Source organism: Corvus moneduloides, chromosome 5 (genome assembly GCF_009650955.1).
Source record: "Corvus moneduloides isolate bCorMon1 chromosome 5, bCorMon1.pri, whole genome shotgun sequence".
NCBI classification, from domain to species: Eukaryota; Metazoa; Chordata; class Aves; order Passeriformes; family Corvidae; genus Corvus; species Corvus moneduloides.
Window position 1 is genome coordinate 8,902,640 of NC_045480.1, and position 27,641 is coordinate 8,930,280.

The 27,641-nt window shown below is 37.5% G+C and overlaps 1 protein-coding gene across 2 annotated transcripts in view; it reads left to right on the forward strand.

The window, feature by feature from the left end:
• The window catches only part of FAM193A (family with sequence similarity 193 member A), a 78,322-nt gene that overhangs the window by 16,161 nt on the left and 34,520 nt on the right, over positions 1-27,641 (forward strand). For both annotated transcript variants that reach the window (XM_032109344.1, XM_032109345.1), the window contains exons 2-7: positions 15,716-15,781; positions 18,471-18,716; positions 20,987-21,153; positions 21,416-21,583; positions 23,651-23,885; positions 27,070-27,194. In XM_032109344.1, the coding sequence (XP_031965235.1) occupies positions 15,716-15,781; positions 18,471-18,716; positions 20,987-21,153; positions 21,416-21,583; positions 23,651-23,885; positions 27,070-27,194 (1,007 nt within the window). The remainder of the gene's footprint in view (positions 1-15,715; positions 15,782-18,470; positions 18,717-20,986; positions 21,154-21,415; positions 21,584-23,650; positions 23,886-27,069; positions 27,195-27,641) is intronic.

A 27,641-nucleotide genomic window follows, 5' to 3' on the forward strand; every position in this document is an offset into this window, starting at 1 on the left:
GTCTGTTGGCCTTTTTTGATGGTCTCTAGTAAGCTTGCAGCTTGATAGCACTTGTGCTTTCCTCCTTTTATTATTTGCAGAGTTTCAGGATACCTTTTTCTGCTTGTATCCTTTGGCTATAGGGCTTAACACTCCTCAGCACTTGGATTTGTTTGGTTTGGGTTTTTGTTTGTGTGTTTAGGTTTTTGTTGTGGTTTTTTTTCTGTGAACTATCTGGATCCTCTTTGTGTTAATATTCCAGTGGGAAAGGGACTCTTACGGAGTAGATCATAGTCTCAATCTCATTCACAGAATTCTAGCTCCTTTTCTTATGCTTTATACCTTAGTATGCATTTGTCTAAGACTGATGGATTGGTTACTTGGATTTTATGAACTTCTGTGAATAATTACTTGTCCTTGCTTCTAGGCTCTTGCCCTGGTATATCATCTTTGGACTCCTGATGTTTTGCTCATGATTCTAGTGAAAAATAGTCTTCCCTCAAGTTAACGACCAGGAAAGGCTTTTTTTGTATGTTAGTTCCTTGTAATCTTCTGCATTATCAACTACCAGAACATGGAACCTCATCACATGGTCAGAGGGGCCAAAGCTGTCCTTTGATAGCATTTTCAAGCTCATGGGGTCATCTGCAAGGAGAGTTTGTTCCTGACAGTGTTAGGGTGTGGAGAGCTGATTGTGAGCATCTTACTTGTTCTCAGTTGTTGTTAGTAGTATCCATAAAGAGCAGTTGGTGTGATGAATGAACATTGAACAGCTTTTATTTTCTTGGGTCTGAGAGAAGCAAAGAACATCTGGAGCAGTATACACCCAAGTAGGGCCAGTATACAGCTTGTTCTCTATGGTGTTTTTTCTGATACAGCTGTTTACTTGGCTTTGTCTTTTGCACTCTCCTCTTGAATTGCCTTAAAGACTTTGCAGTCACAGATGTCTCAGCTCAGCTGCCTCCTGCTTCTCCTTAATGCCTCACCCCCAAAAACAAACCACACAATCCAAATCTCAAAACCACTTTCTAAGAATCTGTAATGTAGAACTTAGTGCGCTGTCTGTTTTCTTTGTAATCTTCCTTGATACAGGAAATATAGGCAAGTGTTCCTACAAATCCAGTCCAAGATATAAATTTGTCTCTCTGTCTCATTATAACCTTTTCATTCTTGGGTCAGGGAACATTTCAGATGAAAGTTTTGGAGATGCCACTTTCATATTTTGTTCCTTATATGTGTGTTGGGATCATGATTGTCTTCCTGCCATTTACACCCCTGCATTTTGGTGAGGGATAGCTGAATCAACTCCTGGACTCTCTGATCTCTGCTTCTTAAGTTGCAGCAGTAAATTTGGGTCAAAGGACTTCAAGCTTTATACATTTCCTCATTTGATTCAGTAAGTGTCTGGTCCCTCCCATGGTGGTACTTGAAGCAAAACATGTGTTTCAGTAGTGTATTTCACATGTCCATAAGAAGGTAATATGTGATGTGATGTATGTGTGTATGGTGAGCATTGAGAGCTCAGCAGTTTGAGGATAAGGAAGTGCAAGGACTGAGGTAATCTTTTGTGGATATTGGCTTAACTTGGAGTTTTATTAACTCTGTAGTGAATTGTTAGAAACACAACCTTTGAGTGCAGTTCTGATGTTAAAGCTTACTTGCTGCATCTTCTCCCATAATTTTGCTGATTGCTCTTAACTATTAAACTAGGATTCTGCTTCTTACTGATGCTGATTTCTGCAGAATTGAAACAGCTTAGAAATAGAGAATTATTTCTCTGGCTTGTACTCTGTGTCATATTCTAGTACAGCATATGCAATTTGCCTGCCATTTCTTTTTATCTGTTGTGGGAAAAACATGGCTAGTTTTAGAAATTGCATTTGGTGGATCATTCTGAAAATGGCCTCTCCCATGTCCAGAATGTGGCTTTCCTCAATGCTTTACGAGATTTTGCTGCCAGGAGGGTGTATGTTTAACTCTTTAAGAGTTAACAGGTGGGGTCATTTTCTTGTAGCATAATTCCTGGAATAGGGCATCTACAGTTTTTGCATTGAAGTTACATATACATAGTCAGGTAGTTAATTCCTAAATGTGGTCTTACACATCTTAAGCTTGCCTTTGGATGAGTGCTTTCTACTGTTCATAAAGAAACTGCTAGCACATCTTGGGGTTGGGTTGGTTGTGTGTAATCCTATTAATTTTACATATTTATGTTTAGTATTGAAGTTGAAACAACAGATTAAAGCTCTAACAACTCTGACTAGGAAAAAAAATTGTATGCATGGTTGTTACCTGTCAGGGCTAGTTGAGAGAATTTTGGGGTGTTTTAACTACCTGCTCAGAACACTTTGCTCATTGTGCTTGGGAAAATGAATGCTTGAATCGTGTTCATTATTAGCTTTTGATATCTTTTTTTAGCACATTCGGCTGCAAAATCACTGGGAAAATGTTGAACATATTCCTAGAACAGAAAAGGCAGAATCCTGGTAGGAGGTGGATTGGCTGTGTTCTGCTGTGTCATATTTAGCTACAAAGAAGGGAAGTATTGCATGTGGGAAGGGATATGTGCTTCTAAAGAATTTGTAATGTGTGTAATTAAAACAAAATTTCCTTCCCTCTCTTTTTCCACTGGAAAGGCTTGGTTCTTGGTAGCTGCACATGCGAGTATTACAGATACAAGTATGTTTTCACTCAAGTCTAAGCTTGTCTGCACTTAAATTAGTTCTGTTATTTTGTGTACTTGCTGCCATTTCACTTGTCAGCTAGGGGATAGCATTTAATGCTGCGCTTAAAACTCATTAAATACAGTTAATTCCTGCACATCCACCAGTAAAAGACCTGATTTCCTCCCCCTATGATTTTAATTTGGTTTCAGGTTTTCAAGTTTGCTTTACCTTGTAAATTATCCATACCTTTACATAAGATACTAATTTGTTTTTGCTTTTTATTTTAAATGCAGTGTTAAAAGGTATGCAAGAGCTTTGTAAAAACTCTGGTAGACAAATTTCCCTTCCTCTCCCCTGTTGCTGAAAAAACCACCCAGAAGACAAAGGCAGCTCTTATGTTATAGTTGAGTTGCAGATGTATTTGGGTGGCTGCAAAGCTTTTTCATGTGAATGGTGACAAAAATGTGAAGGGATCTGGGCAGCTGTTTTGATTCTGCCTATCTGTAGAAATATGTAAAATGCCTTTCACTAACTGATTCAACTTCATTTGAAATAGATCTTCACTGTCTGTATCTTCAGTTCTGCTTCATATCCTTCATGCTGTGACTGATAGTCTTGTCCTTCAGTTTGAATGTATTCCAGGACACTTGACTCTGCTTCCCTGTGCTCAGTTTAATTGTTGTTTTCTGCCTATCTCCAGTACCCTCAGAGAGAACAGCATTGCTTTGCTAAGCTAAATGAGCCAGGTCTCTTGCTGACGACCCAGTTTGGCTGTCACCATGTCTGTTCCAGTTAGGCATTTCTTGAAGGTGGTTGATCAAATGAGGTCTCCTCCAGAGAGCTGTGAAGCAGCACTAATCCATCCTTCCCAGTGTCTCTTGAAAACAGTGTGATGCATCTTGGAATCATGTTTCCTTTTCACAGTTGTAGTGATGAGCATCAGCCACTGGTATAACAAAATCCCCGTTCACTTCCAGTCATGATAGAGGATTAATCTGAGAAAGGCTCTTTGGTTGCAAATACAGCACGAGACGCTTTTCAGTGTCAATGCACCTTTAAGATGTGCAGTTTTTTGATTTGGAGATGGGAATTGAAAAATTCTGACAGTTGGAAATGTAAACTATGAATAATGAGTTGAATATAATGAAAGAGAAGAAATTATGGAATCATCAATACAAATAATTAAATATGCATGTGCACGACTATACTTAAAAAGTAACCAATTTCTAGTAATGTATTCTTAATTTACATGCAGTACCTCAGATCAATGCAATGCAAAATATTAAGGAGATAAGGTTATTAATTCTGCTGTCTTTAATCTGAATAAATGGTCTTATTTAGCCAAGTAATTGGTTGCACAAGTATAGGCATGCTGTATTGTCTTAGTTTCCCACAATTTAAGAGCTGATAGCCTCCTGTGTATTGTAGTTGGTTGAGTTTTGTTCTGTTTAAAAGCATTTTTCTTTGAGAAAAATGAAGACATAATTATAAAGAAGATGAACACAAGCTTATGTTATGGTTTGCAGCTTTCTGACTGGTATTTAAATTTTCCTTCAAAATGTAGGGCTTTGATTCTTACTATCTTCACCATTTCTTTGCTGTAGTGTCATTATTTGTTACGCTAAGTAGGCTGTAATATTTCTATGCTAAGTGCTGTTTTAACTTACTCAAGCTTAAATGTAGATTTTTAAAAATTAGTTTTAATAACCAAAATAATTTTATTTTACTGTGGAAGTGAATTTTTCCTCTACTTATGATGCTGTGAGGAAATGGATCATCAGCTGCAGCTGCCATTTGTACAAATAGTGATGCTGCAGTTTGCAAAGTAAAGCTTGACAGTTGGACAAAAGTGTAAATTTAGGTTTCTCTTCCCCCTCCTGCCCCTCCAAGGGTAAAATCTTTCATTTCTTGCAATACAACATGTATTTCTGTATGGTAGATGTTATATATTTTTCTAGTATATGTTTATAAATGTAAGCATGGTAGAAATTGAGATTCTGATACTTCTCAGTTTTTGTGAGGTAAGACAGTTTTAGTTTCAAAGGAAGATAAAGTAACAAGTTGGGATTTGCAAGCATAGACACTTTTCATGGCATCAGGGATCTGTTGCTTTCTCCTGTAGTGATCCTTCTCTGCTGGAAGGCAATTAACCATTAACCACCAGAGACTGCAGTCAGATCCGCTATGGCATTATTAACACTTGCTTGGACATGTTCATCTTCCTTAAGAAGGAGCATGGGCAGGGCCACGGAGACAGCTGGGCAGTTTTATCTTCAGGGTGGGGCAGCACTGCACCTACTGTTCACTGCTTTTGAAAAAGTATGGGGGACTTCAGCTTGTTAGGTTCAAATGCAATAGGAGTATTTTTGTTTCCAGATGACATGGATCTTCCAGCTTTTTGTCATGGAAAACCTTCAGTAATGGGTTTGCTAGTAGGCTATAGGAAATTGTGGTAATGCTGTTTTTCTTTTTGTGTTGGTTGGAAGAAAACATAAAATTATATTGATAAAGCTTGTCGGGGATATAGTGATTTGGAAAGGGACAGTCAGAACTCTGACTGATTGACAAAACCTGGTACTTGTTCGTATGCTGCAAACAGTATTGATGGAAGCATTGCCAAATTTCATGTGACTTAGGTAGAGTGACCTTTAGGATGACTGTGCTGATGGCCTCTGTCTGGCTGCACAATATTCTGTGAATTAAAAAGAAAAAGACAATCCTGGTCCTTTAATCTCTTCACAGTGGTGTCAGATGGGAGATTATCAGGTATCCAGCAGGGATTTCTTCCAGAATTACCAGTTCTTGTGAGTATTTAGTAGGAGGGATGATGTAATTGTCTGTGTCCCTGACTTCCGAGGGCCTGTTGTCTAACCCTTTCCACTTTATTGGAATGTAAGGAGAAAATGGCTCATCAGATAAAAGCATCTGAATATGTAACAGAAGAAAAGTGATGATGAAGACCACTATTTATGTTTGAATCTGAGCCTAGATGAATTCTCTTAGAGATTATTTGCTACTTGCAGTTTTTAAATAGGGGTTATCCCAGATCGTTGCTTATGGAAAAAGCCCCCAACAGTAATTAGTTCAGGAAGGTCTTTGGCCTTTGTCAAGACAAATTTCATGAGATCATGTGCCAGGCAGTGCCTAGATATATTTCTTAATTACAGCTTATGTAGGTTTCATTTTAATGGTGGAATTTAATTCACAGTATCTACGGAGCGCAGAAGGGACTTCTAGTGGGGTCTGTACACTCCATTCTACAAAGCAGCTGTTTATTTCTTAGTTATTTTTTTTCTTAGAGTATTATTTGATAGTGATCAGTTGTCACATGAGACTTCTTAAAATAAAAGAACAGGGAAGGTGAATTCTGTGGCAGTCGTTGAGGTAGAGCTGAACATACCCATCTGTAAATTTCATGGAATAAATAGTTAAAGTTGGCATCATTCAAATTAACGGCCAAGGAAGTCATTTGTTCAACAAAGTGAAATAGATTAAAAAAACATTATTCGAGTACAACTTTGCTTTAACTTCCATTTAAAAAGTTACATGATTGTAGATTGTTCTGTCTTATAACAGGATACAGATTGGGGTTTCATCTTTTTAATTTTGGATTATAAATTCTTCCCAGTTCCTGTAAAGATCATGGCTTTTTTGTGTGTGCTGACATTTTCATATTGTGAAATATAACCTGTGAACTCCTTATTTCCTAACAGGTGCTCATTTCCTGAATTTAGATTGATTCATCTAAAAGAAAACAGAGTGTGCTATTGAAGAATGCGTGGGAGGAATGGCACAGAATATAGATGTTGCCTCCTTATTACAGAGTAACAGTATCTGTGTTCTTTTCAAAGTACTACTTCAAAGTTGTCTTTTTGAGGTACTACAGAGAAAAAACTTGCCCTGGGGAGCTTCATGTGCTGTTCTTTGCAGTGTAGATCGTGTCATTTAAGATGGCTCTGTTTCTGAGTATAGATTTTTGTCAGTCCAGGTTTGATGGGCTTGTGAATTTTAAATAGCTGTTTAGACTTCAGTTTGTTCTGATTACTGTGCTACAATGGAATTGTTTTATTTTGGCACTGAGAATCCAAGGGAAAAATAAATGTAGCAGGTAAATAATCAGTTCTGTGTAAATCCACCAGAAGTGGTGATTTTACTTAATTTTCAGAGGTCTTGAGTCTTACAGAACTAGAAGTAGAAAGAAAACTGATTTTCTTTTTCTTCTCCATGGTCCAGTGCTGTCTGATTTCCTTCCTCCCTGCTCTGTTTTTAAAGGTTTTGTGTATGTCTGGACAAACAAAAACAAAACAAAAACTTAATTATGTATACTTTTTGCACAGACTTTTAAAAGTCATCCATGTATTTGATCTGCCAGAAGCTGACAGTGCATGATGAGCACTTCTGCAAAATGTGGAGGAAAAGATACCTTTAACTTTCTCAGACCACTAATATTATGCCTCATTTTGAAAAACAGCTCTGGGTACAGGTGATTTATTCTCCTTCCTCCTCCATCCCTGTAATTAGCTATAAATATTTGCTTCTTAAAAAAATTCTTTGGGAAAAAGTCTTGTTGGCCAAATATCTTAGACATGAGTTTTAGCAGGAAGTAGTAGGCACTTGTCATCTTGGTTCTGTTATAGGGTATCTCCCCAAATGGGTGAAATGGGGACAGCCTCCCCACCCACCCTGATCTCACTCTTAATACAAAACTGTTGCTAAACCAGAAAGCATTGGTCTTTTTGAAAAAGTCCTGTATATGCCTGCTACTTATAATTTTATAATTCCTCTCCTTAGACTGAACTTCTGTAAAAACAAAGACCTCAACTGGAAAAAGTATAATATGAAATAATTTCAGTTTCTGCTGAAAACTCCATTGACATTTTGACTTCTTATCAAAGGTCTTAAAGGATTTCACTGTTGGAAAAGAAGCAATTCAGATTTGAGATCTTGTGGGTGTGGGGAGAGGAATAATTTTGGGGGGATTTTAGCCATTTATAGTACACTTGCTTTGTTACCTACATGCAAGGTAGATGGAGCTTTCTAGATTAAACCTCCGCACCCTCAGCTTGTTGGCTTGCTTGACATCAGCAATTTACTTTAGGACTAGCTTTTACTAAACTATGAAAATAGTGTTATGTTTACTTAAAGCAGTGATAAGTTTTAATGATATGACTTGTTGAAGAAGGGAAGCCTTCAGAGAACCTGTCTTGCAGGTTAGTCAGATTCTATAATAAAGAGTCTGACTTAATAAAGAAAACGCTGCAGCTCAATGTTATTACATAAAAAATATGACCATTGCAATAGAAGTGTCACTAAAATTACTGAAGTCTCATAATGTTGTTTTTATTTTTATTTTCCTCATTATTCATATAAGAATGTTTGTTATATTGGCTAAAGAGGATTTAACCTGGAATCTTACAAAGTTTATTTTGGCAGTAGCACATTTCAACAGAGAGAGAAACAGTTTTCATAAGCATTTTCTGGGAAGATGCTTGGATAGGGAGTACCTAATTTCGGTTTAATATGTTGGCTGTCTATTGCCAGGTATATCTTTATCTCAATATGTTGTCCCTAATATGAAGTAATATCATACTTCACCTGTTGGAGGGCTAAATTGAGTGGCCTCAACAGTAGCCTTGTTAGCTCCTTGCAATTATTTGGGTTTGCAGTTGAGTGTAATGCTTGCTCTCTGCTCTGCATATTTCTGCTTCTTGGTTGTCTTTACAAACAAAGTAAGTGTGAATTCTCAAGTTGATGAACAACCTTTTCTTAGAGCCAGCACTGTCTCTCTTCCTCCTTCCATCTTCATAGGTCATTTCCTGTGTTTAGCCCTTGACTGTATAATTCCCTCTGGTGAAGCATGATGGAGGGAGCATGGTACAATTGGCTGGAGTGCTCTACAGTCACAGGATTTCCACCCTGCCCTATCCGAATACATATACACAAGATGGTACATGAATCTGTGATGTGTTGGTTTTCAGAGCTAGTTGATGTATCTCACGTGGTGTTCTGCAGCAAATCTCTTCTTAATGATTTCTGTTAAGTACTAAAGCTATTGAACATAGATGTGCTCTGCACTAGGTGCCAATATAAGGGCTGAGTCAACATGTTGGCTGTATTCATGTGCAGAGCTTTTGCCCTCTGGAGCCTCTGACAGGCTTGTCATGAATGCTTTACTCTTGACTGTTGTTCAGCTTCTGACAACTTCCGTTTCTCCTGCTTCTGAATTATTTAATATCTAAAAAGTAGTTTATTTATATTTGAAAATAATATCAAAATTTAAAAAAAAATCTATATATCAAGAGAGTCACAAAAGCCTTTTAACACTCCTTGGAATGCCTGTTCTTTCTCAGCTTTCACTTTTTTTATATCCCTGATAATTGACATAAAGATTTAAAGGTTGTTGGAAATTATGTGTAGTCCAGTAGCTTTTCAAAGGAGTACCAGGGGACTGACTCATGGTATCACTGACTTGTTTATGTGTATTTTTTTCTTCACTGACATGTTTTCAATCTCAAGAGTATGGACTACACTAGAATAATGCAGGCTAGGCTGGGAAAGGATAATTGAGGTGTTTGTGAATATTAATGCCAAGGACAGAACACTTGGTAAAATGAATTGATAGTCTGCAAAGTTACTCAATTGGCCAGATCAAGTGTTGGCTGCCTTAATGTGGATAGTTGAACTTCAATTATTATCACCTTGTCTTTGCTTGCGCTGGTTTTTATTCGGTATTTTGGCACCCTTAGTAAAATCAAGGATCTTTTTGTGTAGGAAACCTTCACAACTTTCCCTGTTGGCGACGGTTGTAGATTATTAATAACCACTTTATCTGTTTCTCTTCTATAATCCTGAGACTCCTTGGCAAGCAAGTCTATGTTAGGATGTACAACTACATTCTGTTCAGTGTCACTAGAGATGTGTGTGATTATGGCATGAAAAATTTAGATATTTGTCAGTTTCTTAATCAAAACACTCCTAGATCAAGGAGGGATACTATGGTAGTTCGTTCATCTTTTATCTTTATAGTTAATAAAACTAATTGGTGGTCTATACATTCCTCCCCCGCCAAGACACGTTTCACTACTGCCTCATGCTAAACCATAGCTACGTTTGGAGTAGGAACTTCCAAGCTTTTCCCTTTTGCCTATCAAATATTTACCTATTTTAAAGCTACTGATTCAAAACTCTTAGAAATTAAATTTTGTATAACTGATGGCAAAAGACTTTTTCCCTCCCCTCCAAATGAATAATAAGACTCTAAAATCTGCTTCAATGTTGCTGTGCTAATGAACTTGTAAATGTGTTGCACAGTACTGATTATTTTCCTGCCTGCTGTTGGGCATGCTAATTTTGCATTCTCCTTACTCCAGTGGAGGTTTCTAGGAAGAAAACCTTTACCTCTAATCTTTTTAAAAATATCATTTTAGTATTCTTTTCTTAGAGATCATGCTCTTCTACTACAAAAGCTCTTGTATTTTTGGGGGTTATTTAAAAACGAAAAATAAGAACTCCTCAGACTTCTATCTTCCCTTCTATTAGAAAAGTTTCCTGTTCACCTCCACTTGGGTGTCAGACTTTCATGACTGTGGACAGGGACCATCTGTGACCTTGGGCCAGCCTAGCTGGAGTGCAGCAGGCCCAGGCATGCTGTGATAGAGGGCACTTCTGCATTTCTTGGCCATGTTGTTATTGACCGTAAGTATTTGGATGTGGTCATCCTCTCCAAGAGGATTCCTGAATGTAGTTCTGGGTAATCATTATCTGATTCCAAGACCTCCCTGGACTGTTTCTTTCAGTGTTAGACCACCCTTAACAACAAGTACTTTGATGAAAAAATGACAGAAGACACTATTTTTTTGTAGAGTATGTTCTGCTTTATTGGGCATATGCTTTGGTTTGCTTCAGCTTTGCAGTACTTGATATCTTGTAGGGGCTTATGGCATTTTGGTGGAGGAGTTTGTTCTTGCTTTCAAGTGGGTGGGTGCATGGCACTGGCCTGTCCAGAGTATGGCCAAGACAACCTTTTCTGTGAGAAACCAGGCAGTACTTTGCTTAGTCTCTTGGTAATATACTTCCAATGCCTTTAAAAATGCTCATGGGTTTCTTAAAGCAGATGAAAAATAATCAGTATATTGAAATAAATGAAATTTCATAGGCAAGAGTGATGACACTGCCAAGTAGAACTGTTTTAGTTTGCTCTTCCTCTGAAAAACTGGGTTATACCAGATGTTAACTGGGTATAATGTGGACTTAAAAAAGGATTAAGGAAGGGCTAAGTGTTGATAGTTTACTGCTGTGTTTTGCATCATCATATCTCTATGGTAGTGTAATACATGTTTTGCACAGGCTACTGTCATTGCAGAGGCTGCGGTCACTCCTGCCTGTGTTCAGGAGCAGTGCTTTTTAAAGCAAACCTCAAAGCCCTGCCGTGCGAGAGGTCTGGCCAGCACGTTGTCCTGTCTGACAGTACTCGCTGCTAGAGAATGGAGAGACCTGCCTGCATGTGTAGAATAATCCTCCTGCTGTGTGCTTTCACAGGTCTTACCAGTCCAGGGGTCTCCTGCATCAGATTCTGTTTGTTAACTATGTTGAATGTCTCTCTGATGCATTTATTATCATTCTTTCCCCTCATGCACCAGGCATTTGACTTTGACAATGGCTTATCATTAAATCCGTTTGAGTTAGGGGGGAAGGATCCTAAATTTTCACTTACTGAAATCAGATTGTTTGCTATCTGTTGAAGTAAAGGCATAAAGAAATCATTCCTCATATCTGCAAGTCACTTAGGATTTTGTAAGCATCACTCATCTGCCAGCAGCAGTTCTGTCACCAATTTAGCTGTGTCTGGGAGAAGAGAGGAACAGTTCAGGCTGCGACTGGAGCGTGCCCAAGTCAGAGCTTCACTGGGGCTGCAGGGAGGGAGGTCTTGAGCAGAGAGTGGGACTTGAGAGAGCTGCTGCCGTAGGGTGATGGGTGACAGCAGTGGGAGGTGAGGCAGAGCTGCTCCAAGCAGTGTTGGGGTGGGCTTGCTGCTGGAGGTGCCTGAGAGAAGGCTGAGCACAGGACAGCCATGGCAAATGGGTTTTGGCTTTAAAATGCAGGCAGTAGAACAAGTGGCATGGACAAGACATCTGGATGGGTTTTGGGAGGGGTAGCTGGCCAAAGTTTCTTTAGTGTTACTCAGATACTTACAGATGTTTCAACAAACTTAATTTTTCAACTCCCTATATAAAAATAAACTAATTGATTCTAGTGGTATGGAATACAGTTATTATATTAGGACCTTGTAGAATTAAGTGTGGCCGTAATTGTCTCTTGGTAACATTGGTTTTTTTCTGGTCTTTCTTAATGCACCTGAGAAAATCAGTGCAATTTATCCTTGCTGTTTTTCTCTGGGAGAAATTTGATTCAATCTTGGTTTGGTTTTTTTTTGTTTTGTCTTTTTTTGCCTTTTTTTTTTTTTTTTTGTTTTTTTTGAGCATCACATTTCTTTTGAACCGTTTAAGGTTCAGTGACGGTGAATTGAGTCTAAATTTCCTTCCTGTGCTTTTCTGTTCCTGGGCTCTCCTGAGATCTTGCATCACTCTCACTTTCATGATGCTTGTGTGGCATCACAAGGCTTCAGTTGCAAGAGAGATGGGGGTGTGTTGTCTAGTAATGTGTCAGCCTCCTGAAGGTCTAATAGTGACAGGCTATTAGAGCAAATAGTGGTAGTCTCTGAGTGCTTATTTTCTGATTGCTCAACTGGTTCTTCAAGGTCATTCTGGTGTAATCAGGCAGTATTGTTTAAACTGTGATTCCCTCTTTCTTCATGCTTTCTGGTATGAATTATGCTGTGCCAAAATGTTGCATGCCTTATTCTCCAGAAAAATCAATGTTTTGGAGAAGGTAGGTTAGTGTGACAGTAACTTCCAAGGAACACAAGATATATTTCTCTGTATATTTTCCATTGTAAATAACATTTATAGTAAGAACAGAAATACCTCACACACACACACGCTTTTCATTATGGTGAAAAGTGCTTGTGGAGGTTCAGATGTTCCTGATGATCGATCCGTGTCAGCCTTCCTTATGGCATTTATCTTCATAAAATAGCTTTTTAAAACACAAAACTTTAAAATCGTTGAAAAGGATACTAAGGAATGAAAAAATAAGGCTTTTTAAAATTAAATAAAAAAAGTTAGGGTTATCCAGAAGTGACAGCTGTCTAGCTTGTCACTTCCACTAGAATTCTCTGCACACAGAATTATATCTGTCAACATATGGCACAGTAACTAGATCTTGGAAGGTCCTTCTGCCATTCTTCAGTCTCTTTAGTTACATGAAGAATTTAGTGCTATTAGCTAACTTTGTCATCTGAGGCACTTTCTTGTTACAGACTTTGGCTAACAGCAATTTCTCTTTTGAAAGCTTAATAAATAAATAATTAAAAAAATAATCTACTCCTCTAGTACTAGTGAAGTACAAAGCAAGCATTAACATACTGAAATTATTAGTGCAACTCTGAAGTCCTTGAGCTTCTTTAGGACTCTTGGCTGAATGTCATCCACTCTTGGTGGTTTGCTAATTTTTCTCTTGTCCATTTTCTCTGTACTGGTTTTTTTCTTCTAGCAGTGCTTTGCTTTGAAACAGATCCTCTAATGCATCTTCTGTAAAGAAGCCTTTTACTGGGAAAATAAGTTCCTCCATAATGAACATGAACATGCAAAAAATAATTCTGGTCATTTTGCCCTGACCTTAGCTTATATAAGCTTTTTTTTAATGCTTCTATTAGTTTACTTACTTTAGCCTTACCGATCCTGACAGGCTCCTTGCTTCTCATGTGCCTCAAGAAAGGATTTAGTTGTAGTTTTTATACTTTTTTTTTTCCTTCCCTAAATTACTTGCGGGACTGTCTCATTGAATTTTTTTTTGTCTGTTTTTAACTTGCTATTGTTTGAGCCTCATTTGGACAGCTTTTACAAAATTCTTCTAATATTTTCTCTAAAATGTTATTTAGCCATCTCCTTCCTTGCCTGTCATGTCATTATGCATCCCCACTAAAATCCTTCTTTTTTTGTGATTTTTATATTTCCTCTAGGCCTCACATATGTCTTATATCTCATTGCCTACAGACACTTAGTTTTTGATGATTCTCTTTGTTTCCTCCTATTTGTCTTAATTCCTTTCATTAAATTCCTTGGTGTTTGTTGCTCCTGCAGATATTTAGATCACTGTTAAATTCTGGGGGAGGGTTACTCTAATATTTTTAAGCAAATTCTGCACAGTGCTTAGGATCAAGAGACGGCTTTTCTGACAGCTCGTTCCATGAAGGAGTCTTTCCTGGTGTTCATGGCTTCATGTGTCATTTAGTGCATAAGAAAAACCTCCCATTGTTTTTGTCTTTGCTTTTGTAACATTTCTGAGTACCTTTAGCTTGGTCACTCAATGCCTGCATGTTTCAATGTGATGGCTCGTGTATTTCTCATTATCACTGTCCTGAATGTAAAGAAGGTAAATGTACTCTCTTAATGAATAAGTAATGTCTTCAGATAAACTTCTCTATTCATTAATTTTCTCCAAAAAAATGGTTTTAGCTGCAGATAACTATTTCATTCTAAACTTTCATACTGGTTTCTTTGTTTTTTAATGTATATGCATGCCAATAACCAGTGGACCTCCGGACTGGAGGATAACTTTTCTTGTTGAAGTAGACTTCTTCTAAGCAAAGAACCCTTATTTTTTCCACTTTTTGGAAAGTGTCTGAGTAAAAATAGGGAACACAGCAAGTGTTTTTGTTCCCATACTTTTAGACCTGAGATGCTTGCCTTGCGTATGAGGGGTTTTTTTGTAAATATCTACTCTGGAAAGATAGCATAGGGTATGGAAGTGAAGTTGTGCGAGTTCTTATTTGTATTTTCTCTAGCAGTGATTTGACAATCCACCTCTTTGCCTTTGGAAAAATTCAGCTGAAGGCAGTGACTTTGCAATAATCTCCCTGTCTCTAAACCCAGCAGTTGGTAATGCTGTGGATGTGTAAAACCTGAAGGATGCTCCTTTGCACTGAGGATGACTCCAGTCAGAGTATGGTTTGGGGACAGGGCAGAAATGTTTTCTGAATTCTGTCAATACAACACACAAGATGTCGGGGTTCTTGCATCAAACAGACTGGTTTTGTTGTGCTCTTTACAGCAGTCTTAGAAACGTTAATATGCAACAGCAATAGGTGGGAAACTGGAGGGCAAAAAGAGTTTAGCAAAAACATGTGAAAGGTGGAACAGAGGCATGAAGTAATTAATACCTGAAATTCAAATCCTCAACGAGTGCTCAAGAAGAGAGAGAGACTAAAATAATTGACTGACTTTATTTCTCCTTTCTCATTATTCAAAAATGAAATGCCTTTTCTTCAACTTGGTGTGATCTAGAGCTCTTCATTGTCACTGGCTTGAATTCATACATTGTCTTGGCTTTACTCTTGATTTAGTGTCCTCAAATAATGCTGTGTGAGAACACTTGGGGCTTGTAAAAGGCGCTTCATTGCTATCCGGTGTAGTCTCTGTAGCACTTGTGTAGATGAGATCTTGGAGGTTTCTGTATGAGTTATAACCTGGGGCAGGAGGAAAGCTGCTGCAGTGGAATAGCTCAATGCCATTGGGAGGCTTGGTGTGGAATACTCTTCTGGTTAACACTGCCTATTTTTCTAAGCAGTATGGTATTGAACTTTCAAAATGCAAGAATCTTTGTTAATTGTTCTGATTTACAATACAAATATAAAAGCTAAATGCAAACAATCAAATACTGAAGGAAAAATGTAATTTTTCTTATGACTCTTCTCTTTTCCTGTATCAGTTATTTCAGCTCGGAGTTACTACTGAAATAGCTTTAGTGCAAAAGTTTAAAATCCAAACTTTTGCATCCGTAGAACTTTTTTACAGAAGAAAAGGAGATTTCCATCTCTGCAGTAGAACAATGATTCAAATTGCAAAAGCTGTTGTATCAGTCTTAAGATACTGAGGAAGATTTTGTTTAATTTTTATAAAGCTCTTTTAACAATAAACTATTGTCACCAATCTGTTGTTACTTTTTCCCAGGTTTCGCTAAATGGTACACAGTTTACAGACAGTTCTGTTGGATCAGAATTCACAGGTGTTTCTCAGGTATGTGCAGTCAAATTTTGTGGGTGTATATAAAAGCAGAATTATTTACTGATGGGAGATATTAAGCAGTATTAAAGGTACTAAAGCAAACTCTTCAAAAAGAATGCTGTGTGAGATTGGGACTTTGCTAATTGAAGTCAGTTTCTGATGATTCCCTATTCAAGCTTCAAAAAGCAGTGGAAGCTTTTTTTTTAAAGTAAAATTTGATTGTTGTAGTATGCTTGAAATTGGACATGGATATTAAAAAAACCTATGCTGTTTTATGGTAATAAAGTTATTCTTGCAAATAAATCTAAATACATAGCAGAGATGCAGTTACTTCTGTTCCAACTTGTCCTACTTCCAGCTTTCATTTATGAATGCTATATCTGAATGTGTTTCAGAGTGTGAGTGAGACTGGGTTTTTTCTTGTAGAGATGCAGCCCACATTTTTTGAAGCTTGACTAGTGGAAAAATATCTTGCTTTTCCCAAAAGTTGCACTTTGCTCTGATGATGCTGAAGAGACATACAAATGTGACCTAATTGCAAGCTCTCCTAATCCAGCAAGAGTTTACTGCTCCTGTTGAAATGATCACATGAACAGTCACTGCATTCATCACATTTTAAATAAATGAGAAACTGCAGTTTATAGCTTCATTTTAGTAGGACAGAATCATAACAGGTATCAGAGATGCTTATGGTCTAGATTTTGTCAAAGTTCCGATTTTCATTCTTGGTTTGCATTGTGCTCTAGGAACCAAAGGCTTTAATTTGAGCTTCAAATTTGTCGTAAATATGGGCCCAGTGGGGAGATTGTTAGGGTTTCACTGAGTCTGGCCAGAACAAAGATTATTGTTCCTCCTGTTTTTGCCATGGCTTTTTAATGAGTGTGGTGCAGCTTTAACCAAGTTACACAAACACAACTTCTAGAAGTCCCTGCAGAGTAGCTGAGGTGTGTTTGCCATGACCTTTACCTTTGCAAAAAAGTGTCAGGTTGTCTTAAGTTCTGAACTTTTACATTTTTGTCCTCTTCTTTTCCTACTTGTTGGAAGATGTCCTGCAAATAGTGTTCATAAGGATTTGCCTGCAAAATAGCTATGAAGATGTCATCATTCTTACAGGGTCTTAATCTGGCTTTTAAAAAAAATTCGTTTAAGAAGGAAACTTTCAAGGCTAAGGCATGAGCAGCCATGGCCTCCTGCATGCAGGGTTTTTAGGCATGAATGAGATCTTCAGTTGAGTGCAGGTCAGCCAAAAGGAATGTCTAACTTGAGAAATCTGTTGGTGCTTGTAGAACCAATAAAGGAGTTGGTCAATCCCAGCCTTTCAGGTGGCAGAGGGAGTCTTCCTGCTTGAGAAGGTTTCCTGAAAATCTGCAGCAGGCTCCTGGAGAAATGGTGTTCTTTTTCCTGCCTTAGTGCTTAGGTGTAAATTCTAGAAGTGGTAACAGTGAGAAAAGGTTAGCTGTTCTTACTAAATCTGTTAAATTTCTCATGAACTTCTGAAAGATAGGAAGATACTTGTGGAGATGAATTCAGTGTGTCTTTTGGGTTTTTATGTCTAGAATTCTTAGTTTGTCTTTCCATATTGCTGAGTCTGTCAGTTTTCCAAATGTGAAGAGCACAAAAATCACAGTTTATAATGCTCTGCTGTTTTTCTTTAGATGTCAGCAATAGAGAATTGATTTGTTGTTGTTAAGACAAAAAGAGAGTGAATTATGGTTTAGCTTTAATTGGTCCTTTGCCCTAAAGAAGTGTTCACCTGTCCTTGTGCAGTTCAGCCTTACAAGATCATTAAAGCTGTCTTTTTGTTAGTATTGAGATTGGAGCAGCATCGAGAGCAATGCTTGAACTACTTAAAGTTTACTTTTTCTTTGAGAAAGAATTTAGCTGTTTTGATGCACATAGAATATGTTGCTAACTAAGGCAGAGTTAGTAGTTCTAATATAACTGGGCAACTCTGTGATCCTGCTATTAAATGATATTTTGTTCCAGTTGTCTTCTCTTACGTCTGATAAAGTTGGGTTCTCTTTGCCTTGTGCTGTCTGACTTGTTTTTGACTGTCAGTCTTGGTGAAGAATCAGCATTTCATGGCTGAACCATAGTTTCATGCACTGTAGCATCTTGGGAAAGAATTTAGATTTTGAACTACCTCTGTCCTATGTTACCAAGTCTACTTTATTCAATAGCTGATAGTGGATTTTAGGACCCCACTGATTTGTTTTGTTGAAACTGATTTAAACTTTTATTTTGTAATAAGCTTAGCTGAAAGTTACTTTGTTTCAGGTATTATTCATTCATATTTCAGTATTATAAAAGGAAGTGTCACAGAGCTTCAAAGATGTTATTTTTCTTTTTTGTCTGTAAAGGATGACAGTAAAAGGAATTTGTACTATCCCTTTTTATTTTTACTTACTAGATTATTACATCTAGGCTGAAATATTTTAGGGGGAAAGACTGTAGGCCGTGCTCCCTGAAAACATTTCTTTCTAAATGGGAGTGTATTAGTAGTCAGAATTGTTTGCCCCATGGATATTGAGACTGCTGTGTTTGGTTTTGGGACACTCCAAATATTCACCGTTTTATAACGACTAGTAAAATACATGTGTTGTTTTTTGGGGGTTTTGTTGTTTGTTTCAAATGTCAGAATAAGTTTTTCTGGTATGTATTCTGTGAATAACCAGTTACCTATCAAAACACTTGTTTGCAGACACCATTTACCTTTGGCTTGGGCCAAAGGGCACCATATACAACTGGCGAGCATTGTCTTCTTTGTAGAAGTGAACGAAAAGATACTTCGCTTCCAGAGAGCGGAATAAAAAATTCTAGCAAAACAGCACTTTCCACATCTCCAAAAGCAAACAATATGCTGCATCTTCCACTGTGGGTGTGTCCAGACTGTCGAAGAACAGTCGAAAAGGAGGAGAGGCACGCTACAATAGAGCAATCTCTCGTGGTAAGTTCTTCAGTAGACTGAGAAGATGCTTAATTATGGGCTACATGTCACTTTGTGCCTTGGAACCACTGGAACTGTAAATGCTTAAAAAGCATTTTAGGAGATTCTGAGTTGGTTTTCTTATGAGATAAACTGAACAGGCAAGTTGTTCCAAAAGCGAGGAGTTCTGGTTCTAAGTTGTGGAGTTTTAAGTAGAGCAAGGTTTGGATCCATTTTTTACTGAGGTTTTTGCTTTTAATTCATTGGATCTCAAGCTTTGTCCTTATCCACTTTACTTAAATTCAGTTTCTTCTGCTCTTTCCAACATGACCTTACTCATTACGCATTTTTCTATTCTGTCTTCTCATGTTGTGTTTTCCTCTCTTTGTGATAGGTAAACTATCTGAATCTTCCTTGTTCTTTCAGTAGATTTCTTGAGTCACTGCACTTGGCACTGACACCTCCCTGCAGATTTCTGAGCGTCATTGTCTTTTCTTTCCTGTATCTTTTAATAAAGAAGCACAACTTTGCATAGCATGAATGTAACAGTTTCCTAGTCTTGGTAGCACTGCAAGCAACAATTTAATACGTGGTACTAATATTTCAAGTCATAAATTCAGCCTCGTGTAAGAGCTGTGCTTAGTGTTGCAGGAAGATACTAAAAGTTCATTGACAGGTCCAGCAAAACCTCATTGGAAGTAAACTATATTATACTGCAGAACCAAGTCTTCAGGATTGACCTGGGAAGTCACACACTTGGGATAATTGGAAGTACTGAAGATTGCAGCTGACATCTCCTTGCAGAGAGCTAATAGGCTGTGCACATACAGATTTTCATTTCAGTAAATCACTGTGAAGAGGGATTGTATAGAGGGTGTCATTAAGCTCATGTTAAAAGCATAGTTAAAAACGTTTTTGTGAGGAAAATTTAAGAGTGTATCACTTGTATACAACTTGTGTTTACAGATAATGTTGCTATTAACAAGGGTAGTAAAACTAATCAAAAGAAGTTACATCTAAGGAAATTACAGTGGTGGTGTGGTAGTAAACACATCCTAGAGAGTTGAAAGCACAGAAAGACTGAGGCACATTATTGTTCAGTTGAGTCAAAATTTTTGACACATTTAAGTTCTGTTTAAGAAACTAGTTAAAAAAAAAAAAAGTGTCCTAGATGTGCAAGGAAGGCAGGATTTGCTTTCTAAGTGTTTTGTTAAGTTATAGATACTCCAGGTGTAAATAAAAATTTGCATTTTTTTTTTTTAATTTGGCAACTGTTTTCTTTTTTAAAGAGGAATTTTTAAAAGTAGACAGCAAATGGATTTTCCAGATTGGAAGCTTGACATAAAAAGATCACTATATGAATTAGGTGGCTAGTCAAATTAGAGAAGCCAGTTGGGAAAAAAAGCCAAAATTAGCTAAAAAAAAAAACCAAACCAACAAAAATTGTTACCAGTGACTGCAAGTCAGAGTACAGGTGGTTTGCTGTAGATGTTCCTGTGCTCAGGTTGCTCTTGCTCTCATTAGCTTCCTTGGTAGCAACTGCATGCAGGTTTGTTCTTACCTATGTCTGCATCCTGATCCAGGATTTGGAGCACAAAAAGAACCATCTTCAGTCATACTACTGATGTGGGAGAGGTCTCTGCCTGGTGCCAGAGAAATCTGGTGGCAGACTTGGGAGGGTGCAGGAGAGAAGCATGGTGTGTGCCTGGGGCTGGAGCACAGAGAAAGGAGAGAAACTGGAGACAAAAATAGCAGCTGTCTTGGGCAAGTGGTCTGTGTCATCTGCTAGATTTGAACAGCACTGTGCACAGGAGATGGCATCCATTTCCAATGGCAGCAGCTTTCTAACATCCATTGCTATGAAATACTGTGTCTGGCTGTACAAACAAGGAGATTTTATAATTTTTGCTAGAATGGATTGTTACACTCTGGAAGCCAAGCATACTGTTACATGAAGACTGAAGAAATAGTGCTGGTTTATGATTAAGTGTGGATGATGCAAGCCTTCCTTTAGCTTAGTTTATTGTTTATGTTTACGTTTATCACATAAAGGTGATAATTATAACCAGCATACTTTGGTCATTAGAAACAAAGCTCTGTTTGTATTGTCGGTCGTCTCAGTCCATATCTTGCATTTATTAGGCTTTTGGAAGACTAATTCTTTGTGCCTGATTGAGTGTCCTCCCAAATACATGCAGCATTAAGAATTGCCACTTCAATATTTGCCTACCTAATAACATTTCAGACCTTACAAACTGAAGGCTACCTGCTTGGTTTTGGGTTTTTTTCAGAGCCAAGATTTCCTTTTGCACATGCCTCTTGGAAACAGTGGATCACAGCAGGAATCTGTAGGAGGAGGAAGAATAACTGTTGGTGCACAGACGGTGCCTGCTGCAGATCTTAGCAATTCCTCTCCTTCAGACATAGCGTGCAACTGTGAGGCCTGTAATGAACGCAGGTAAGAACTGAACTCAACCTCAGCAGCATGGTTGTTGTAGTCAGACTTTGGCAGTATTGTAGCTTGTTTGTACATGTATGCTTAAACTCTTGAAACCAGTTGTCTGACAGTAACAGTAATTTCTGGATGGCAGTATTTACCCAACTTAATACTTTATTCTAGGCATTTTCAGATGTACTTTCTTTTTTCTGGAATAGTAGGAATCAATACACCTATGTGATGTATACAAATAGAGGGTAATTATTTTTGTCTTCACATGCAGAGAAAACTCAGCAGAGCCTGAACGTGAACCTCAGCAGCTTCAGAATTACTGGTCCGAAGTCAGATACATGGTTCGGTGTATTTATCGCCAAGCTGGGACCCCTTTGGCAGATGACCAAGACCAGTCGTTGGTACCAGATAAAGAAGGAATGAAGGAGCTGGTGGATAGGTATATCACTCCAAAGAATATTAATTCTATTTTGTTCAGGATTTTTCAATACTAGTTTGGATGCATGGGAAGCTATTAAATTCATATGCTGTTTGCAATAGGAATATAAATGTATAATTATGAAAGGGTCCCAGAATCTTATTCTTCAGAAGACCTTATTCATAAGACAGTGTTAAGTTTGAATTGCCCCACGTGGAAGTCTTACCTTGTGGAATTAGCCTGAATTAGTAGTAGTAGTTAGTGCTTGCACCTTACTGTGATTGTATCACCTGGAAGAAATTTCATAAAAATAAAAAAAAGTTATATTGGACATTGATCACTAGATTAGGTGGAGTCCAAGAATTTCATTCTTATTTTAGAAGTCTCAATTGTAACTTTTCTAGGTACTGAAGTGAATTTGAAGATGGGCTTAATGAGATCCTCAGTGGTGGGTTTTTTGCTTTTTAAGAGTAGTGTGGCAAACCTTAAAGGGCTCCAGTAGGATCATCTCAGTTTCTGTCTAACTCAGTGTGTGATCAAGGAGTTCTTGTTCTCCGTGGTTTCACATGTTATTAATATACTGAGATCTGACCAGTGTAACCAGCTGTAGTTCTCATATGTGCAATTTCTAGTTGAACCCAAATTCTGGTGAGGTAAAGATGCGTTTGAAAGAGAAATTAATCTAGCACTACTCTTAATATGACTGTACACCTGAACTGGCTTGAAGAGATAATTAAATAAGCGTATTGCACATTGCTTATATAAAAACTGTTTGGTTTTGAACATGAGTTGTGTACAAGCAGAGTAATACAGTGTCCCTCCCTATTAGTCACACTTGTAAGTGATCAAAACACACAATATAGGCTTGGAAATCAAAGATGTTCAAATGTTGCATAGTGTGTTGGTAATTAAAACGGAATCACAGCTAAAATGGTTGTTGACGTTATGCATTTTCTCCTTAATGGAAAAACTTTGGAAATCAAAACGTACACTGTGTAGCTTTCTTATGTACTCAGGAGCTTTGATTACTCAGAACTGTTTTTCACTTTTGAGAGAGATTATTAAAATACAAAGACAGAAACAGGATCTCAAAGGAAACCTTAAATGTCAGTTGGATTATTTTTCACTTGAGTTTGTTATGGTCTCTAAAGTGTAAAATAAAAAAGGATGCAGTTTGGGCAGGCACCAGTGTGTCCAGTCTGTGGTGCTAATGTCATGCAGAATTTTTTCACAAAGATAGTCACTGTAGGTATTGAATGCATAAAAAAACCCCAGAAAAATCCTCCATTTAGGTAGTATGCAGAAGACCATGTTACAGCTGAGTAATTGGGTTTAAAAGGCAGAAGTTCCCAGTTCCATGCTCAGCTCTTGTTAGACACTGCTGGCAAAAATGGAGCGTCTAGTCATCTTTGTTGGAATAAGTAGTGGTGCCAAGTAATGTCCCTATTGTATGTTGGAATACTTGATGGCAATATAATAGGACTGGTTTTGAGTGGTGAGGGAAAAGCATGGATTAGATAGCTGCAGACTTCTATTCTCCTAACTCTTAAGTACTTACCCCATTCATTTCTTCTTCCCCACCTCCCTGTACTGTAAAAAAACCAAAGCGTTCTGTGCATGCTTAAACTCCATGCACAGAAATTTAGAATGAAATTGAATTATTTAAAGTGGCTCAAAGCAGCCATCGTGTTCAGTTTTCTTCTGTAGACACAAATTTGTCCCATGTTAAGAAGAACATGGAGCAGTTGTGAAGAGCCTTATCTGAAGAGTCTGGGTGCCTGTAGGGTTGGATGCAAATGAAGTTAAGATTTTGAGCTCGCAAGTTGAAATGAAATTGTAAAGCCCTAAATCAGTTTGCTCCTCACGTGTGCAAGCATCCTAGTCCCAAAGGAGCTCAGTTCTGTAGTTTTGAAGGAGGGGACTGGACTTGTTCTCTGAGGTTTAAAGTAGTTCTCTAAACCTGAGCCACTGAGATTATTTTTGAGGATGATAATGGTAACTGGTAAATACTTCTAGGAAAATGAAAACTGTTGATTACATGCTCTCTCTTTTTTTTTCTTTTTTGTCACAAATATTCTAAAAATAAAGGCTTTGTGAAAGAGATCCATATCAGCTTTATCAACGGTTGGAACAGCAGGCTAGGGAATATGTGCTTGAAATGAAGGTTCGTCTGCTCAGACACTTGTCCCTGGGATCTAAGGTTGCATCAACGTTAGCGACAGAAGGGCCACCCCAGGCACAGCAGTTCATCTCACTCCTACTTGAAGAATACAGTGCACTCTGTCAGGCAGCGTGTACAATCAGCGCCTTCCTAGTTACTCTGGTAAGACTGAAAAAACAGCCTGTGTGCTCCTGCTTGCCAGGGCTAATGCTGACAGAGTTGTTTCGGGGCTCTTTCAGGTGTCTTCTGTAGTTGTAAATTGTAAGGTTCATTTTTCATCCTTAGAGACAGGGAGATTCTGAAAATGCAGATTAAATATTCAGAAGTGTGGAGTAGGCATTTCTTAGAGTGGCTTGATGAAATTATCTTGTTCGCAGAGAAGAAGCTGGGAAATTGTTTGTGGCACTTACTCTGAAACAAATCTTTAAGCAGATTTACAAGTACTAGATATTCTAATGTGGAACACACTTCTCTGTTAATCTTTAATGGTTTCTTGACAACCATGATTAGGTCGCACCAACTTCTGTGTGTAGTGCTAACTTAAATTGTTCAACTTTTCACAGTCTAGGATGGCTACTTGAAAAGATTGTGTTGCCTCAGACTTAAACTGCTATGTAATTTATTATCTCTAAAGTTCGTCCATAAATGTTTTTTTTTTTTTTTTGTCAACTGATTGTGATGTTAGACTTGGGATTACATTTTTGGGTATAAAAGAGGCAGTAGCCTTAAAAATTTCTTCTTGAGTAACTGTCCATTGAGTCAGTAATACAGTAAACAAGTTCTGTAATTCTATTTGTTTAAGGTCTTAGAGGGTTATTAATCCTATTTTGTTATTAATCCTTTCTTGTGCATCCTTTGTTAATGTCCTTATCCTGTCCAACCCTTTTCTTGTGTAAACTTTCTGCAAGTAGAAAAAAAAAGGTGGATAAAATGGGGAATTTGGATTTTATTGCCAGTTAGGTGAAAGTGACTGTCCAAATGGGTAAAGAGAGGAAAAAATAGATACTACATAGATTATGATGGCTGCAGGTGAGGCTATAAAGTGGAGAGGAAGCAGAGTTTCATTACTGAGGTAGTTCATAAAATTAAACTTGCAAAACAGGAAGATGTTTCTATTAAGAAGCTTGAGCATATCTACTGCTTTTTTTTCTGTTGTCAGTGCTCTGTATTTGCTGTTGTCTGTATTATCTTCCCCAGCTTTATCACTTAGATACAGAGGTGAGGTCACTGCTATCTCCTGTTTATTGGCTGCTTTTAACAGTCATTAAGTTTCTAATAAGGTGCTTGAGAGAGAATTGCTCTTCAGGTTGATTTGCATTGCAGCTTCTTCAGCTGTAAAACGAATGATTTGCAGTACCCCTTAGCTTTCTCAAGGTGGATCTGCCAATAATGAACCCATTAGTGCCAAAATTACACAGCTGATCAGAAAATAACCATTTTATACCTTTTCCCTGGCAATTTCTGTGAGCTAGTAATTGTGAAAACTTGGTAGATATGGGAGATTGAAATAATAGCCATGAGAAAACAGAAGATGCTTGAACTTTGCTAGTCAACCCCTTTTGTGACAAAACTAAAAGTAAAATAAAATTCCTCTTGTCTTTTAAAAAACAAAGTATAAGAAAACACAAAGTACGCCAGATTTTTCTTGTCTTTTTCCTTCTGCAACCCTGCAAGTAAGTACTGAAAACATCTTTCTACTAAGCTGTGACATTGAGAAACTGAAATGTGAGAATGTAGGATACTGTCTCTTGTCATACATTTCTTCGATTTATTAAATAACCTTTTTATTAAATGGAGTGGTATGTCACAGCTTTCAGTACAGGTGGTAGGGTCACTAGCTTTTTCAGCGTGCATGGATGTTTCCTCTCAAGATACCAGTGCACTATGGAAGAAGGAATCTTTTCAGCTGAAAACATAAAAGGCAGCCAAGATCTCTAAACTTAGTGCTGCCTTCGTTTTAAAGATAAAAGCTTTGCACATAGTGTACTGTATAAAGGCATATAATCCCTTGAACCTCCACCTGTGAGAAACTGATTTCTCAATGAAATTATGAACAGTTGTCCTTCCTTTCAGAGGACTTCAAGAGCAGGAACTAAAGCCATGTGCCCTACCAATGTAGGGAATGACAGATTTTACTGACAGCAATTTGGAAAGATTGTGGTCAGTACAGAAGGGCCCTCAAGTCCACAGCATAGCAGACTAGAGAGGAAAACTTGCCTGGTATTTCTTCGTGAGAAACACCATAATCTGTGCAAACATACTCAAGATTTTGTAGATAAGTGTTGACAGTTTTGTTCACAGCATAATATGGAAATTCCTTAAGAAATCGAAATGCCTCAGTGACCCTTGAGAAATTATTAGCATTTTATAGAAATATAAAATATTTTGAAGATATAATATTCAAAATGCAAAAGTACATGTCTTGTGCCACAAAAAACCCTGCTGCCCACCCTTCTTAATAATAATTCTTCAAACTTAATTGTTTTTTTAAATTCTGGTAGTCTTGTCTTCAGGTGTGATATAAATATGTTTGATTGGTTTATTTTTTAACCTACTATGATTAAAAAAACTATAAAATTCCGAAGCATAATGGTGTTTCTGGGTGCTAGGGGTTATAGTGCTTAAGATCCACTTGCTGATCTGAGAGCCAGAATGCTTGCATTTAATTCTGCTGTGTGGGTGAGTCCTGGTGTAGAAAACCTCCATACTGCTGGCTATATGTGGGAAAAATTGCTGCCTTGAAAAATATAAGTGTTTTGAATTCTTATGTTTTAATTATAGTAGTTTTAAGGTTTAGCTCTTGAAATTACATCCAATTATGTGTTAAGTAACCTCAAATACAAAAATGTTCTGCTTACTAGAGAAGTAAGTTGTTGGTCTTGTCTGTTTAGAGAACTTCATTTTTTAGGCTGTAATTGAGAAGAACTGTTTATTTGATTTTATGTCAGTTTTGAATAAAGATTATAGGTGACATTGCATATGTGTCTTACAAGATAAGTTCGAAAAACTGAAAATAATCAGAAATGACAATTGCTTGACAAGAAAACGTGAAAATTACAGGTTCAGATCATAAAATACATCTTTTGGTGCAGAAATGAATGGGAACTTTGAATAATGTAGACTTTTTTTTTAATTCATGACAATTTAGAAGGAATGATGCTATGGTTATTTAAGTCATTAAAAATTGCTTAAATTCTGAGGTTTTGGGTATTAAAACTGCATAAGATCTGAGCTGGTTCATCCAGCCTTTAGGTTGGAAATTAGACTTTTAAAAAAAATCTTGCCGTGGACAAAATTTTTTTTTTTCTCTAACCCTGGCTTATTTCTGGTTGTTTTATCATTACAGGAAAACGAACATTTGAAGAAATTTCAGGTGACATGGGAATTGCACAACAAGCATCTATTTGAAAATCTGGTATTTTCTGAGCCACTCTTGCAGAATAGCTTGCCAACGTTGGTGTCACAGCTAAGGTAGAGTTTAACTTTTGTTTTGTGGTTTCAAGAAGAAATGAAAACCCATGTTTGCAACCACAGGGGAAAAAAAAATCTGCTGCTACAACTGAATTGGTAAAAATCTTGGTGGATCTCTCTTGAAAATTACAACTCTCATTTGCTTAGTTGTAGGTTACCCAGTAAAATGACAGCATCCTATGTAAATACTGATAGTATGACTGAATTGTACTGTTTTCAATTATCAGGCATTGCTGCTGTTTTTACAGCTCTACGGGTAAATTAAAGCCTCACTGTCTTCTACTTCCCATAGTGCGCAGAACTGAATTTGGAGTTTTAAACCTTTTTTCATTGGAGAAAGCAAAAGATACACTCCCCGCTTGCTGTATGCTTGTAGGTCTTGTGGCTTTAAAGCTCCTGAGGCATTAAATTGCATTTTTTCTTAGTAGGGTTGCTCTGCTTGTAATT